The sequence below is a fragment of the Ceratotherium simum genome, chromosome 7 (assembly GCF_057802395.1).
Source record: "Ceratotherium simum simum isolate JZ-2026a chromosome 7, ASM5780239v1, whole genome shotgun sequence".
In the NCBI taxonomy this organism is placed as follows: domain Eukaryota; kingdom Metazoa; phylum Chordata; class Mammalia; order Perissodactyla; family Rhinocerotidae; genus Ceratotherium; species Ceratotherium simum.
In genome coordinates this window covers 43,700,505-43,716,763 of record NC_141906.1, presented here as the reverse complement: position 1 = coordinate 43,716,763, position 16,259 = coordinate 43,700,505, and the positions used below count along the sequence as shown (strand labels likewise).

The following is a 16,259-nucleotide window of genomic DNA, read 5'->3' as shown; positions in this document are numbered from 1 at the left end:
ATCCTGGTGAATATAGGCTGGGGAATGGACTGTGATAATTTGGATTGGGGGTAGGTCCTTTAGTCAGCGTAGTGTCCCTATAATCTTAAGCATCCTGTTATCAAGAGACACCTAACAGAAAATGAAACATGGAAAAGGATGTCCATTATTTAGGGGAAAAATATTCATGAAGAAGAGAACTGACTAGTTCTTGAAATGTGTATATATGTGTGTGTTTTAAGGGAAAGCCATTTAAAAAATATATTACCTGCAAATGTGCCAGGAAACATTGTTCTAATATACAATAATGTCCATTAATTGCATTCTTACATTCACGAACTCAAATTTGATCCATGCCTAAGCCAGGCACATCCATTCTCAGTAGGATGTAGTTGAAGACATTTCGCCATGAAAATTCTTGGAGCATGAATAGGCGTGACCATTGTGAGAAAGAGACAGATGAGTGAAAAGAAGAAAATAAATGTATACTTAATACAAAATAATGTTGTTGACTCATAGATTAGAGGAAAGAAATGGAAATAATGAAACTGAAGTTTTGTTGCTCATTCTTTAGCTGGTGTCATTGTTATTAACTTTGCAAGACTTAGGTTTATAATGTGTTTAGACTAGAAGATGGCTATAAATATTCTTATCCTTGTAAACAGCTTGGAGATATAAAATGGTTGAAGACATTTGGCATAATTTTACTCACAAATAACTTGCAACCGTTTTGGCAATTAGGTCAGCAAAACATGATCCAATGACTCTGGAAGGTTTAATCATAATATGTATAAAAATATTGTGAAAATACAGGAATAAAATGTTGCATATCTCTATTTGGTTCTCATAAAGATCAAGTTGTCTGGAATGCTTAATATCAGACTATTTAGAGAGAGAAATATTATTTATACCAAAATTCAGAGCTGTTCCTCTTTGGATTGGTTTGCCACCAAAGGACAACCTTGAATATTTGGACGATAAAAGCAATGTCTCAACCCAATGTCATTTCCAATGGGCTACTTAAAAAACGAATGGCTTCAAACGGTGATATTGGGTAATAAACTGCAAAGCTTCAGATGACCTTTCCAGATTTCATCTCTTCTCCAACTTAGCTTCCTTTCTTTTCCCAAAGAAAGTTTTGAGTTCCTCTTCTTCCAGAAACCTTCCCTCCCTCTTCCATAATTTTTGTTCAATCTGCATGTCTGTAATATATTTGTCACTGGGCTAAGTTATTCCCATTCATAATAAAGAAATAACAACACTTAACACTTTCCACATACCAGGATAGTGTCAGGAGCTTTATATGCATTATTTCTTTTAGTCTTTACCATTCCTCTATGAGTTAGGGAGCACAATTTCCCCAATTTTATACATTTTACAGATTAAGGGACTGAGATTTAAAGGGGTTAAGTGACTTACCCAAAGTCACTTGGCAGAGCTGGGTCTCAAACCTGGGTATGTTTGGCCCCCAAATTATACCTAATTGTGTTGTACTGTCTCTCATTCATTCATCCGTTGCTTTTCCATTCATTCATTCCTCAAATATTTATTGAACAATTACTATGCACCAGAAGCAGTCACGATTACTGAGAATACAAAAATAATTGGGACATAGTATATGGCTTTGAGGAACCTACAGTCCAGTGAGGGAAAAGCAGAATCAGAGTTTAATGGAGAAATTGATTATAGCAATGTGATGAGACTTAAAATTTATAGAGAAATATACTAAATTCAGTGGGAGGGGAGAAGAGAAAGTGCATTTCTATCTAGGTAATTTATTTAAAGTTTAATTTTCTCTTTGTGTAAAATCTTGACAAGTGCAGTGGAACCAAGTGAAAAGCCCTTTTAGATGGAACAAAGAGCATAAGAGCATATGGAGCCATTGAAGTTGGTGGTTCATTGAGAGATCACCTCCAGGTGATCTGGCTGAAAAACTGTGTGTGTGTGTTTGTGTGTGTGTGTTTGCGCGCGCGCGCATGTGCCCACCGCACACATACACATACACATACACACACTGAAGGGGTGAGGGTGTATGGAGAAAGGTGGGGGCAGGGACCTCTCCCTGAAGAACCTGGATTGCCATTTAAAGGAGCTTGGACTTGGTTGTGAAGACAATGGAGAGCCCTGAAAGAATGTTAAGCAAAGGAGCAAGATGATTAGATTTGCATTTTCATAGGTTTATCAAGGAGCAAGAGAGGGACATGAGGCACCACGTGGGGCCAGAACACTAGCTAGTTGGCAGTTTCACATTCAGGAGGGAAGTGATAAATCAATTCTGTGGTAACAGTAACAGGGAAAAGCAGACAGATGTCTGAGGCTGTTAGGAGGCACAATCAACAGAATGTGTTGACTACTGGACAAGAGGGAGAGGGAGGGGGATGGAAATGAAAAGGGAGAGGGGAGGGGAGGAAAGAGGAAGGAGTTCAAGGAAGGAGTTCCAGCTGTTTCATTTGAGTCACATCCTGGTTTACTGGTCCCATGACTGCAGACACGTGGCAGGTCTCTCTGAGCATTATTTTTTTTTCTCTATTTCAAATGGAGGTATTAGTAGTACTACAGGAAAAACTCTCTGTTTCTCCTTTACTCTCTCATACAATATTTCTGACACCAAATGTGTGGGGGCTTTTCCCACACCAACCAATTCTTTGATACCAGCTGGGCATCCTGCAATTCAATTCAATTCTGACACTAACTAGAGATAGTGCAGACCCCACAGGTTAAGGGCTCAGTCCCATAAGACTGCCCACTCCCACTTCAGATGCTCATTTCAAGTAGCAGGTCCCCAAGTTATCCACAACTGCTATCCAAATTGGCTACAAATCATGACCCCCTCCTTGGATTCTATCCTTTGCTAGAACAGCTCACAGAACTCAGGGAAATATGGATTTATTATATAATGAAGTACATGATAAAGCATACAGATGAGCAGCCAGATGAACACCTCATACATAGGGTGAGGTCTGGAAGGGTCCCTAGTGCTTCTGTCCCTGTGGAGTTGGGGTGCCCCATGCCCCTGGCATGTAGATATGTTCACCAAACTGGAAGCTCTCCGGACCCTGTACGTGGGGTTTTTAAGGATGCTTCATCTCGGAGGCCTGATCAAATATTAACTTCGTTTCCAGCTCCTCTCTGCTCCCCAGAGAATAGGGGATGGAGCTGAAAGTTCCAAGCTTCTAATTATGGCCTGGTGTTTCTGGTGACCAGCCCCCAGGAAAGAGCCCACCAAGAGTCACTTCATTAGAACAAAACACATTCCCATCACCTGGGAAATTCCAAGAGCTTTAGGAACACTGTGTCAGATGCTCCTATCACTCAGGAAATTACAAAGGTCTTAGGAGCTCTGTGTCAGGAACCAGGAGCAGAGACCAATATATATGTTTCTCATTATTTCACAAATATCTTTCCTCTAATGTTGCTTTGAGGAATGACAGTGTCTGGCATAATTCTACCTTGTAAGACTTTGTGATCCCTAAATAAAATGATATAAAGTACCTGGCCTTTTGCATATGTGAATTCTCATCACCATCCTCATTCTCGGCTCTGTTCTACCTGGTTTCAAAGCTATGCCTTACTTCAGCGTAGGGGGAAATGCTCTACCACATGTCTGCTTTAGTGTCTTCACTCCAGTCTAGATCCTGCCAGAAGAGACATGTTGTTCTGCCCAAAAGAGGTGGCTCTGGGCGATGGGATCTGTCTGGGAGTGATTAAACAGGAAGGAGCTTTTCTATTGTGTTCCTGCTTGTGAGTGGTGCACAGCTGTTCTAGTATAGTCTCCACAATTGCAACTATTCATAGCATTCTTCATAATATACACAATATTTTAGTATTGCCCTACCTTAAAGAATTACTGTGTCTCATATTCTCATCCCTAAACAGGTTTTCTCTTAGTAGGTGAGATTCCGATACCTGGCTGGCAAGAGATCTAAAAAATTTGGTATACTGACTAGAGTGTGAAATGCAGTAGTGAGGATTCCCAATTCTTTTGATAGTTGCAAATCTAGGCAAGTGAGGTGTCAGAATTCAGCTGGTTTATGAATAGGTAGTAGGTGCCAGCCCCTGGGCTGGGATTCACAAGTGAAAACCCTGCCATCAGGATTGCAAAAACAAGGCGGACCACCATTAAAACCAAACTATCCTACAAAACCTGAGGTCCTGCTGAAATTGTGAAGACTCTGCCTCAGATATATGATATGTCAAGAAACTCTGTTAGTGCAAGGCTAATGGGAAAGCAGTAGGGATGCCCTGGTGCTGAGAAAATAACTCATTCTGGACTCAGATAAGAACTGGTTCAAGGATAGGGCCAAGATGAGCCTATAGCTGGGAGGTCAGGCAGCTGACATTTCAAAACAAGCTGAGGAAGTAAACACTTTCTAGGAGATAAGTTAAGCAGGTGTGAGTCTCCATCTAGCACCTTTGAGAGCTGTTGGCTTTCCTTGTTCTGCCATATCCTGCATTCTCAGCTGTCATAGTCTTCTCAAACATCAGTGGTTTTAGTTTTTTGGTTTTCTGTTTGTTTGATTGTTTGTTTTGACTCAGAGATTGTCTATCAGTTGAGAGAGAAAGTGGCCTGAAGTTCTTCCTTTGTTAAAAATCTTAAAATCCCTTCTTAACATCTTTGGATAGAAATGACCTCCTTTTCATGTAAAGTGATTTATAGCTCCTCAATGATATTCTCAGCTTGAGAAGAGTGAGATGTTATCAGAATTAAACTATTATTTCAGAAACAGTTTATGAACTCTGTAGTTTAAATGAACATTAAAACAGCAGTTAAAAGCCTCTCATATTAAATTTATCAATTCATAATGGTTATGGTAGTATAATTTTGATAATATGCCTATTTTATGGGAATTCTTTGCCAAGGAGTTTTTCTCCTTGCAGACCATAAATTAATTAATGGCTTCTGTTTGTAAGGCCTTAATTGAATGATTCAGAACTCCAAGAAATAAACATCAATCAAAGTGTTTTTTTAACAATGTTGCTTTTATTTGTGCATGAGATTGCATCAGGTAACAATTGCACATTAATTACAGAGATTTCTTAGCCCTCTGCTGGTGAAGTTTCTTTCCTTAAGTTGTTCTTAAGGTTCAAACAATGTGGATCACCACACACCACCTCGCACCAAGTCTTAGCTCAAATGTTAAAGGTCCACCATGATCACCATATTTAAAAATTTAAAATCACTCCTGGAGCAGCTCACTCCCTGTCCTCCTACCTGCTCTGTTAGCAACATCAATGACACATGGGATATTGTTAGAAATACACATTCTCAGACTTTACCCCAGACTTACTGACTCAAAAATTCCTGGGGTGGAGTCCAGCCCTCTGTGTTTTAACAAGCCCTCCAGGAAATTCTGATGCATGCTAATGTTTGAGAACCATGAGCGCAAGATAGAAAGATTTTGAGGACTATCTCAGGCTTTTTAATTCCCTCCCACTGCTTGTTGTTTTTACTGATATGATTAACTCCTGAGAATGGAATGGTCTAAAACTGCAATACCATCCTCTCTGGGGAAACAGTTAATCACATTCATCTTTTTCCCAGATAAAGAAAGAATTATTATATGAAGGGTGGCCCCAGACCCTTCCAGCCAGCCAAGCAGAATTTTTCAGGAGGTCCTTGGCACAATGCGCCCTTTTCAGATTTTTTTTTTTTTTGCCTTTATGTATTATTCCTAACCAAAATAATTTATAATTGACCATAATGATTAATATGTGATCATTAAGGAAATGAGTTTGGAGTCAGATTCTTTCCCCTTAATAGAAGTGTGGTCTTGAGAAAATTACTTAACATTTTTGAGTTTTGCTTCCTACTCCAGTAAAAGAGAGATTATGCCTGCCTGAAAGTTGTTGTGTGGCTAAGAAGTGAGGGTGCATATAGAACATTTAGTGTAGGCCCTGGATTAAATTAAATGTTCAATGAAGAGTATCGGTTGTTATTACACTTCATTTTAGGTTTCAGAGGTAAGAGTCTCAGATTTTTTTTTATTTGTTTGTTTTAATTACAAGAACTTTTTAAAATAAAAACTAAACAGCTAAGGATAAGAAAGGCAAATAAATTTCCAAAAATGTACATTTACATCAGCGTTAAATGGACGTAATATCTTTTTTTGTATTTTTTGTATCTTTATGTTCTAGGTGAATCTCTTGAAAGGCGCTATTACTCTATTTTATTTTCTTGTTCTAGTCTGATAGTCTTTTCCTTTGAACTGAAGATTTTAGTTCATTTACACTGAATTATATTCTACAACATTATTTTGTACTGTTTATTAGTCCTACTTTTTCTGTTTCTTCCCTATCCTCTCTTTTTTTTTGGCTGTGAAGACAAGACACATAAGAATGATAGAAGTGATAGTCTATTTCTTAATTGAATTGAACTCTCTAATTGGAAACTCTCTGAGTTGGAACTCAAACTGAACTCTCTATTGGAAAAGAAAAGGCAAAAACAAAATATAGCACAAAGAAATTTGAGGTTTAAAAGTTTATACAAGCTGAAATTAGCCAGCAATTAAGACAAAGACCTGCTATATACCTTGCTTTCAGCAGAAGAAGAAGTTGCCATGTGGACAAAATGAGGAGAGCTAAGAAAAGGATAGAATGACTTGTTTGAGAAAAAAACATTGTAAAATATTTGTACTTAAAGGCATATAATAAGTCAACAGAAAATAAAAGTATTCATTACCATCTGAATAAACAATACTGCGAATTAAATACAATTTATAAAATAGCACTCTGTTGGAAAGGCTGATTGTAGTGCAAAAGTCTAAACTAAAGATCTAAACTCAATCCTAGAAAGTGTTTATTTCAACTGAATCTGTTCCATCTAAAAGCCTTTAGAGGTAATTTTATTTTAGTAAGGGTTGCAGCTGTGTTTAAATATATGTTGGAGAGAGGTGTGAAATTTGGCTAGATGTTACACTTGAAAATTCACTAGCAGTTGGTCAGCTTAACTACCTAGTGTTTGAACAGTTTGAAGAGTTGGTAGCTTTGCTTTTATATTATTTGAACTATTTTTTGCGTATTAATAAAAATTTCAAGTCACATATTAGCAGATCATGCCTACATTAGCCGGCACGGAAAACAAAATCAAAATACAAAAGAAAATTTCTCCTTAATTTTCTATAGGAACTAAGTCCAATAATGGGGATTCATCTACGTCGTGTGTGTGTGCATGCACGCGCGCACACACGTGCGGATTTAAGATGAAAAATAAACATAATTTAGCATACTAGAGGCTCAATAAGAATCTTACTGGTACAGAAAATCTAAAAATGTTCCCTAACACACACACATTAGTAATTTTTAATGCATGTTTGAGATGATAGGACATGAAGGAAATTGCTTGCAGTCATAAACCAAAAGAAATTTCCTATCTAGATGAGTAAGTGAAGTGAGTACTTGAGCTCATATTTGCTCTTAACAACATATCTATTTATCCCCCAAAGGTTAGCGATGGTTTTAATGGGCCCTATGTGTGGTGGACGAGAGATAAGACCTGGACTCTGAGGAAGGTTGGAGAGCAGATCAGAGATGCCTGCAAATGGCCTAGACTTCTCAAGTGCAACAACCTCAATGGATAAAGTAGAGATTAAATAATCTGCTCTGCAGAAGGAGATGGTGGGGATAATTGACTTATTTTGTCCTTTCTCTGAGGAATTAAAAGGAAAAATGTCCCCTGATACTTAGTAACCACAAGCTCCATCTCATTTGGGTTGGAACAGTGAATTCACAATATGCATACAGCCCAGTAAACCCAGAGACAAAATTTTAGTTTACAGTGATTCTAGATTCATAGCTTCTTCCTGTTGCCTGGAAGAGGAAGATGAAAATCTTCTTTTGGGGGACACATTTTAATCCTCAAAGGATTCCTAGACATAAGGAACCGAGGAATATGATCTCTTATTTTTAAAAAATGAGGAAACAAAACATCATGAGCACGTGTTGGTAGAAATCATATATTCAAAAAATATGACGCAAATGTTTAATATGTCTAAATAAATAAAACAAACCATTAAAATAATGATCGAGAGACAAAGGACAATCAAATTTCTCAAGGCACTTGAAAAAGGGCCAGTAAAGCTTCTAGAAGTGAAAGACACGCTATCATAAAATCAAAAATCAAAACCAGTTTTGGTTTGTTTGGTTTATAAAGCAGAAATGGAGTTTATTCTAATGATACACATAAGCCACTTATTAGATGTGCAAATATTTAAATTTCCAGAGCCTCAGATTTCTAATCAATAAAATGCAATAATACCATCTAACTCTCATTTAATAATTATAAGTAATTCTTCTAAAGCACATAGCCCTGTACCAATCTCATAGCTACATTGTTGTCAGGATAGGCAAGGAAAAGCCTGATGGTTTTACACTGTAGTGTCTTTCCATAAAGACAAAGGTTAGGTCTATAAATTTTTTTTTTTAATTTTATTTATTTATTTTTTAGGTATATAAATTTATTTTGGTCAGAAAAATAATCTTTGGGCTGTCTAGTTTTGTTCAAAGACAGTTACTTCCTATAGAAACCTCACTGCCCCAAAGGTTTGTTATATTCTGAATCTTCATTAAAAGTAACATCTCTTTTCACATCAACCCAGATAAAATATGTGCAGGAATGCCCAATTTTGCTGACACAGTATTGCTCTGAGATCAGTCAGAACTTGATATAAATGTAATCTTTTTTTTGTTTTGTAATCTTGAAAACACCACAAAATTGTTCAGTGTTGTTATCCACCAAATGACTATTAAGAAAAATATTTATTGATTCTTACCTTTATACACTGTCCTCTCATAGCCTACTTATTCATTGGAGACAGCTAATAATCACAAGATCTCTTATGTCTTAGACTAGCACTTCATATCCTTCGTTTATTTATTAAAAAATATATTTATTGAGTAAAGTCTGTTCTTTTATAATGTGACATTTTAATTCCTAAGAAACTTGCATTTATCAAAATGTGTAGTTAAGCATTGGTTTTATGATCGCAGAGAAATTGGGGATAGAGAATTTTAGAATTGTAACAACAAAGCTACCCCCTCCACCCCTGCCCATGCTGGAATCTCCATAATAAAAGTGTTTTTTAAGAAGTTGTAAGTGCGTGGCTATAAAACCTGAACACCACTGAACAACTGCAACATTTGACCCCGTCTAGCTTTTGCTGAGAATAGTGGCCTTGTTTTCCTATCACTGCAAAAACTATCGTTAGCAAAGCATCTGTATACATTTCTTCACTTTTATCACCTGCATGATGGAGCCCACGGCTGCTCAAACACAGCAGCTGTGTAGCAATGGTGCTCTTTCTTTCCTGCTTGTGTGCAAGCAGGGTTAGTTCCAGATGATTCTCACATGTAACCAATTGCTATCACGAAAGCACATTTTATTTCTGGGCAGAAAGATATATTTAGATCTGTGACTGTGATGCAGGACCTAACAGGTTTTTATCAAGGACTGGACCCTTGTCTATCTTTCCTTGCCTTTTACTCATCCTCCTGCCCTCTCCTCCACGCCACCCCAATATTCCATCTAGAGGTGTGGAACTTCAGACTGCTCATGGCTCATCTTATGGTCTCAGGTTCCTCATTTGTTAAATGGGAATAATAATACTGTACCTCTCTCTTAAAGTGTTAAGAATATTATTATTATTATTATTATTATTATTATTATTTTGGTGAGGAATATTGTCCCTGAGCTAACATCTGTGCCAATCTTCCTCTATTTTGTATGTGGGATGCCACCACAGCATGGCTTGATGAGCGGTGTGTAGGTCCACGCCCAGGATCCAAACCGGGGAACCCCAGGCCACCAAAGTGGAGCAAGTGAATTTAACCACTGCACCACCGGGCCGGCCCCTGTACCTACCTCTTAAAGTGTTAAGATTATGACAGATGATATGTGAACATTACAAAGCACAGTGTGTGTGTAATATGGATATATGACACACTTAAGTTACTTCTCAAATTGTGCCTTGTACTTTTATACTTGTGTGTGTTTTCCTAGCACTTCCCTCTCTGTAACCTCCTTGAGGACAGACATTGCAATTACTCATTTCTCTCTTTTTTTCTTTCTTTGCTGCAGCAGGTAATAGTGGGCCTTACTCATAGTACACCTTCCATTATTATACGTTGAATCACATAAAAGCACATTAATTCTGTCCCCCCATTTATTTGATCTTTAAAATAATTTTTACAATTTCTCTTACAGCTAGTTATCCTTTGTGAAACGTTACAAGGGAAATAGTCTTTTAAATAGGAATGCTTTGTTTTTCTTGATTCTAGGTCTATATTTCCTAAATTGTTCTCTGTTCTTTAAAATCTTAGCCGATATTTTGTGGAGAAAAAGAATTTGTGGTGAAATATGTTTACGAAGTATTGTATCTCCCCTGGTTGGAGATTATTATGGTACTTTGGCATGTTAAAGGCCTGGCATGTTGTTTTTGAGCCACTAATATTCTGAGATTTCTGTCAAGAACCCAATATATTGTATCATTAACTTTCAAATATCTTCTACTAGTAGCTTTGTTTTAAGGTTATTCTTTTTCTGTTCAGTGGAAATATCTTTATAAAAGCATTGTAGAATTTTAGTTGAGAAACTAAACACCTTTAGACAAGCACAAAGAATCCTATCCTAAATTCTACTCTTTAAATAAATGTTAAAATTATCTGCCAGCTTCATCACTGATGTTTTTTAAGATGGTCTTTAGAATTTTAAGATGGTCTTTAAAAAGATCGGTGCATTGTGGTAACTCTTTCATGCTGCAATCCATTTAATGTGGTGTTCATATGAAGATGCAAAAGCTCTGTTAGGATAGATATGGTGGTATGTTTATCTTCGAGTCCAAAATTGTATCACAGAAATAGTTGGCACATGGTACATGTTTGTTGAATGAATAAGCTGTAAAATGTGAATGACATGGATGTAACGAGAATTAAGCATATTGTGAGTATATGATCTACCAGTATTTTCTGAATTTCTGCTACGTGTAGAAAACTACCTTAAGCATTTAAACTTTGGTTATTTTTCCTTGAGTTACAATAAGTAGCTTTTCTATTAGATATAGTATTTTTTTTAAGAAGCACTCTTGCAAGTTTCCCTTCAGGATTTAAGTATATAATGTACATGTAGTAGTCATGATGGTCTAATTTCTGCTGCAGTAACTAGTTAACCTTGAAATATTCCTGAAAATGTGATGAAACACACAACAGATTTGTTTCTTACTCATACAGTGTCTTCTGTGGGTCCAGTGGCTTTCCAAGACAGCTTCCTTCAAGTGATAGTTCAGGGATTCAGTTGGCTTTAGTCTTCTGGTTCAACTCATGGGTTTTAGTTCCTGTCGAAGGGAAAGTTTTTCCCTGCCTCATTCCAGAAGTAACAAGTGTTGCTCCCACTCACAGCCCAGTGGTCAGAATTAGACATATGGCTCAATATAACCGCGAAAATCCCAGGAAGTATAGCCTACTATACCCAGGAGAAAAGGAAACCAGATATTGGCAATGACTAGTAGTGTATCACACAGACCACATGCCATAGAGTTCAGCAGTCAAAAGACTGTCCATTCATTAATTCATTTAACAAACATTTACCAAACACTTAACTGGTAGACCCACAGATGCCGAATCTTAAGTGACCTACTGTTGCAGGAGCTTCTAACAATAAAGACATGTATATCATAAGACTGACTACACAAATGTGATTTTTTGGACAGTTACTATTTTTGAAAAAAGTTACTTTTTTTTTATAACAGAAAAAAAGTTTTAAAATGTCAGTGTCTTACATATGTAAGTGTTTATTTTTCTTTAACATAGAGATATTTGGAACTAGGCAGTCCGTAGAGAATATGGTAATTTTACAGCCATCAACGATAAGTATTTAGACTGTCAAGTCAACATTTCAGACGCCGGAAAGGAGGAAAGAAAGGAGGAGGGATAAAGAGATGCAACTTTCAACTGAGACACCTTCCTTCAAGGAGCCTTCCAGTTGTTCCAAATGCACTTCCATTTACACCCTTAGCCAGAACATAGTCACGTAGCCAAATAGACGCAAAGGAGTCTGGGAAATGTAATATTTTGTCTGGGCACTTCGCTTCCCCGAATAAAATTAATGTTTTGTTACTAAGAAAGAATGGCATGATGAATGTCGAGTGAACAATTAGCAAGTTTTGTTGTAGTTAATAAGGATTTCACACACACGCACCCTCACACATACATGCACATTTGAATATACAATCACAAGTAGAGTAATTAGAGATTCCTTTGAGATTATTCTCCAGCTGTTTCTATGCTAGTAAACCTAACTAGGGCAAGAGGAACTGTGTTAGTTTCTTTTCTTTCTTCCTATTTCTTTTGTGTTCAGATAGTAAATGTTTCAGAAAATATTTCTGCTAGTGAATTTCCATTGAAGAGAACATTGTTTATTGAATTTAGACACAGTAAAACAATTGATATTTTAATTTAGTCGTATATAGTAATATGATCAGAGGTTTAACCTGTCCTTAGCTATCTGTCATGGTCCTATATACATTTCTCTATATTTTTTATTAATGTTTCCCTCAAAAAAGGCATGGTTAGAAACAGATGTACTTGCTTTAATATTGACAGTTCATAGACAACATTTCTTGTTCCTTTAGGCTTTTCACTATGAGAAACATTGAAATAAGGCCTTAAGCCGTCACAAAGCCTACAAATTGGATTCGGTGTTTTTGCTACGGTATAGAAAATAAATTTAACTTATTTTAATTTTTCCCACCTTTGTCTGCCTTCTCCACAGGTTATACATTGACGGTCCCTTTGGAAGTCCATTTGAGGAATCACTGAACTATGAGGTTAGCCTCTGCGTGGCCGGAGGCATTGGAGTAACTCCATTTGCGTCAATACTCAACACCCTGCTGTATGTCATTTTGATCCATTTTATTAGTCCAGATAGAGAACTGCCAATATTTCAGACATCTCTCTTTCAGTATGAAGTAACTCCTTACAGAATTCTACTTGTTGTTCAAGGAACTCCATTTACTGATTGATGAAGGGAATAATTCAGTGATTCTCAATATGTGTTCTATGGCTTTCAGCGTGCTCTCTTATAATATGTGTCACTATCACAATTATGCATTCCTCTGTCCTTTTCCTCTATTAAAATCATTCCGCCAGCCTCTATTTTTCTACTTCCTCATCAGTGGTAAGTGGCACTACTCATTTATTCAGTCAACAAATATTTTTGGGCACCTAGGTGCCAATTGATCTTAAAGGTTCTGGTAAGACAGCAGTGAGTGAAACAGACTCCCTGTCCTTCAAAAGCTTACATTCAAATGGGGCAGGTAAAAAATAAATCTTTGAGAAATTCATAAATGGCATTATTTTAGAAAATATTAGAACTATGGTGAAAAAAAGAGAGATTAATGGGATATAGAAATAAAGGGCCAGGGTTATTGTAGAATTGTGGTCAGGGAAAGCTTTTCTGAGGAAATGACAGATGAGCACATCATTCCTTGGTCTTTTATTCGGCAAATTTATAACAGATTGAAGAGTAGAAATTTCCAAGGTAAGATTGCTTAACCCGGAAATACTATTTCCATTATATGAGATTGTAAGAAAAAATTAATTGATGAATATTAATTGTCATGAAAACACAAACAAAATGACAGTAGGAAGTTATTCTCAAGTCTATTCCATTCACTTTTCAAAAAGACACAATTTGCATTAAAAGTCTGTTTTATGGAGTAAAAAAAAGAAATAATAAGTTGAAGTGATATGTTTAAATAATATTTTATTTAAATGTTAAATACTTGATATAAATTGGGGATTTGGGGGAGGTTCAGAAAAAAAATAACCATATTCTAAGCCAGAACTGATTTGTTTTTGAAAACATATTGCAAGTTATTTGGACACCTAAGGTTAAGAAAGGGGAAGAATATTTTCTTAACCTCAGGCCTACCTCATAATTATAAATAGGAATCCAGACTTGGAATTGTGAGTTACTGGAATGCATTACATAGTAGGTGGTTGTGAAATCTCTTTCTTTAATGATTATTAAGAAGGGGATAAACAACCAACTTTCTGGTTTTGGCTCAGTTTGCCTGGAAGCCAGGGCAAGACAGATGACCACTGGAGCCCTGCTTGAGTGATAGAAGTTCACTGCAAATAGAGACCTTGTTTTCTGAGATGCAGAGCTGGTATTATTCTGATCCAGGAGTTTCGTTTATTGCCTTCAGCTGGAAATGGGTGATGTGCATATAATATTCACAAGCATAAACACTAAATTCATGGAGTGTATCATGGCTTTGAGTCAATATACTGCATTTTAAATTCATTTGGGAGTTATAGTAAGTGCTATGTCAGCTACTAGAATGCAAATAACTGGTTTTGCTATTGGTTGCTTACTAACGAGAAGCAAATTTTCAAGCATACAGGGATTCTTAAAATTTTTTTGCCATGGTAAAAACTATCATGTAATTTTAATTTTAAAGGGATGACTGGAAACCGTACAAGCTTAGAAGACTATATTTTATTTGGGTGTGCAGAGACATCCAATCCTTCAGCTGGTTTGCAGACTTACTCTGCATGTTGCATAACAAGGTAAAATTAGGTTTGTTTTTACTTTTGCAGTTTTTTTAATTTTAAAAAAATAGCTATTTTCTTTCAAATTACAAAAGTGATAAATGCTTGCTATAGAATAAACCAGAAAATATGCAGTTAAGAAATAAGGAAGAAAAAAACAGAGATAACATCTGTTAATAATTTGGTACACATCTTTTCAGATATTGATATCTGTGAGTCTGCACATATATCTACGACACATTTTAACATAGAAATGTATGCCTATGGTTGGTGATGTATGTATATATCTGGTGATGTATGCGTATGATATATGCAGATGTATGCGTATGATATATGCAAATGTATGCATATGAGGTGGTGACAGAGGACAGATGGAGGAAAATATCTGTAGACAATTGCTACTACACCTTCCATCCTTTGTTCTAGTAGCTCTTATCTCTTATCTCCCCCTTTAACATTCCAAATGGATCATCACCAGACTTCTGGCACAGTATGCAGAATTTCAAAAATCTCAAATTCTAAGTTTTATTTTTTACAGAGCTGAAAGCAAGCATTTTCATCTATCCTACAGCTAACCTTTTATTTATTTATTAATATATCTATCTTTATTTTTTTCAAGTTATACAAGTAATACACATATGCATCTTTGATGCAAATTTTTCAAATAATTCAGGTAAAGCAAAATTCCCACCTAATCTGTGTAACCAGATGTAACTCATGAGTGTTCAATAAATTCAGTCATGCTATTTGTATCATTCTGCAAATTGCTTATTTTTTTTAACTTATTACTATGTAACTAGACACAAAAGGACAAATATTGTGTGATTCCACTTATATGAGGTACCTAGAGTAGTCTAACTCCTAGAAAGAGAAAGTAGAATGGTAGTTGCAAGGGGCTGGTGGGGAGAGTGAATGAGGAGTTAATGTCTAGTGGATACAGAATTTCAGTTTAGAAAGATGAAAAAGTTCTGGAGATGGATGGTGGTGATGGTTGCACAAAAATGTGAATGTAAGTAATGTTACTGAACTGTACACTTACAATGGTTAAAATAGTAAATTTTGTTATGTATATTTTACCACAATAAAAAATAAGTGCAGATTCCTGGGACCCACCAAGGGCCTGCTGAATCAGGAGGGTAAAAAAGGGAGAGATGAGTAGCCATTGAAAGGATCTGAGCACACTGATATGACTGTAGGTCATCTTGGGAGTATGTGTGAAAATACCAAGCACTGGGGTACTGCGATTTCCAGAGGAGCAGAAGATGAGTAATAACCAACAAAGGAGATTGGTCAGAGTGGCCAGTGAGGTAGTAGGGAACCAAGAGGGACATCTGTCCTTGAGGCGAAGGGAGGAAAAACTTTCAAGAAGAGCAAAATCACCACTCTCAAATTTGTGAATATTTTTTCTAGGTTGATGCCTGAGACTGGACTGTCTGAGTTGGAGGTGATGAGGAGGTTGTGAATAAATTTAAATTTTTAATATATACTGGCAAATATATACCCCCAAAAGAAACTAAAACAATTTACATTTCCACCAAATATTATGAGAGAAATTTATTCCAAAACAGTATATTACCAATCTTTTAAATTTCTACCAATCTCTTAAACAGTGGGATCTCATTGTATTTTCCCCTGAATGCTAGTGAGATTGAACCTCTCTTTTTATGATTATCGACCACTTTTATTACTCCTGGGATTTCCTAATTCTACCTTTGCTCATTTTTCTAATTTTTAAA

The 16,259-nt window shown here is 36.4% G+C and overlaps 1 protein-coding gene across 4 annotated transcripts in view; it reads left to right on the top strand.

Moving 5' to 3' along the window:
• NOX4 (NADPH oxidase 4) overlaps positions 1 to 16,259 on the top strand; it is a 140,710-nt gene that overhangs the window by 107,558 nt on the left and 16,893 nt on the right. For all 4 annotated transcript variants that reach the window (XM_087433568.1, XM_087433567.1, XM_004434098.3 and 1 more), the window contains exons 14-15: positions 12,740 to 12,859; positions 14,433 to 14,541. In XM_087433568.1, coding sequence (XP_087289694.1) covers positions 12,740 to 12,859; positions 14,433 to 14,541 — 229 coding nt within the window. The remainder of the gene's footprint in view (positions 1 to 12,739; positions 12,860 to 14,432; positions 14,542 to 16,259) is intronic.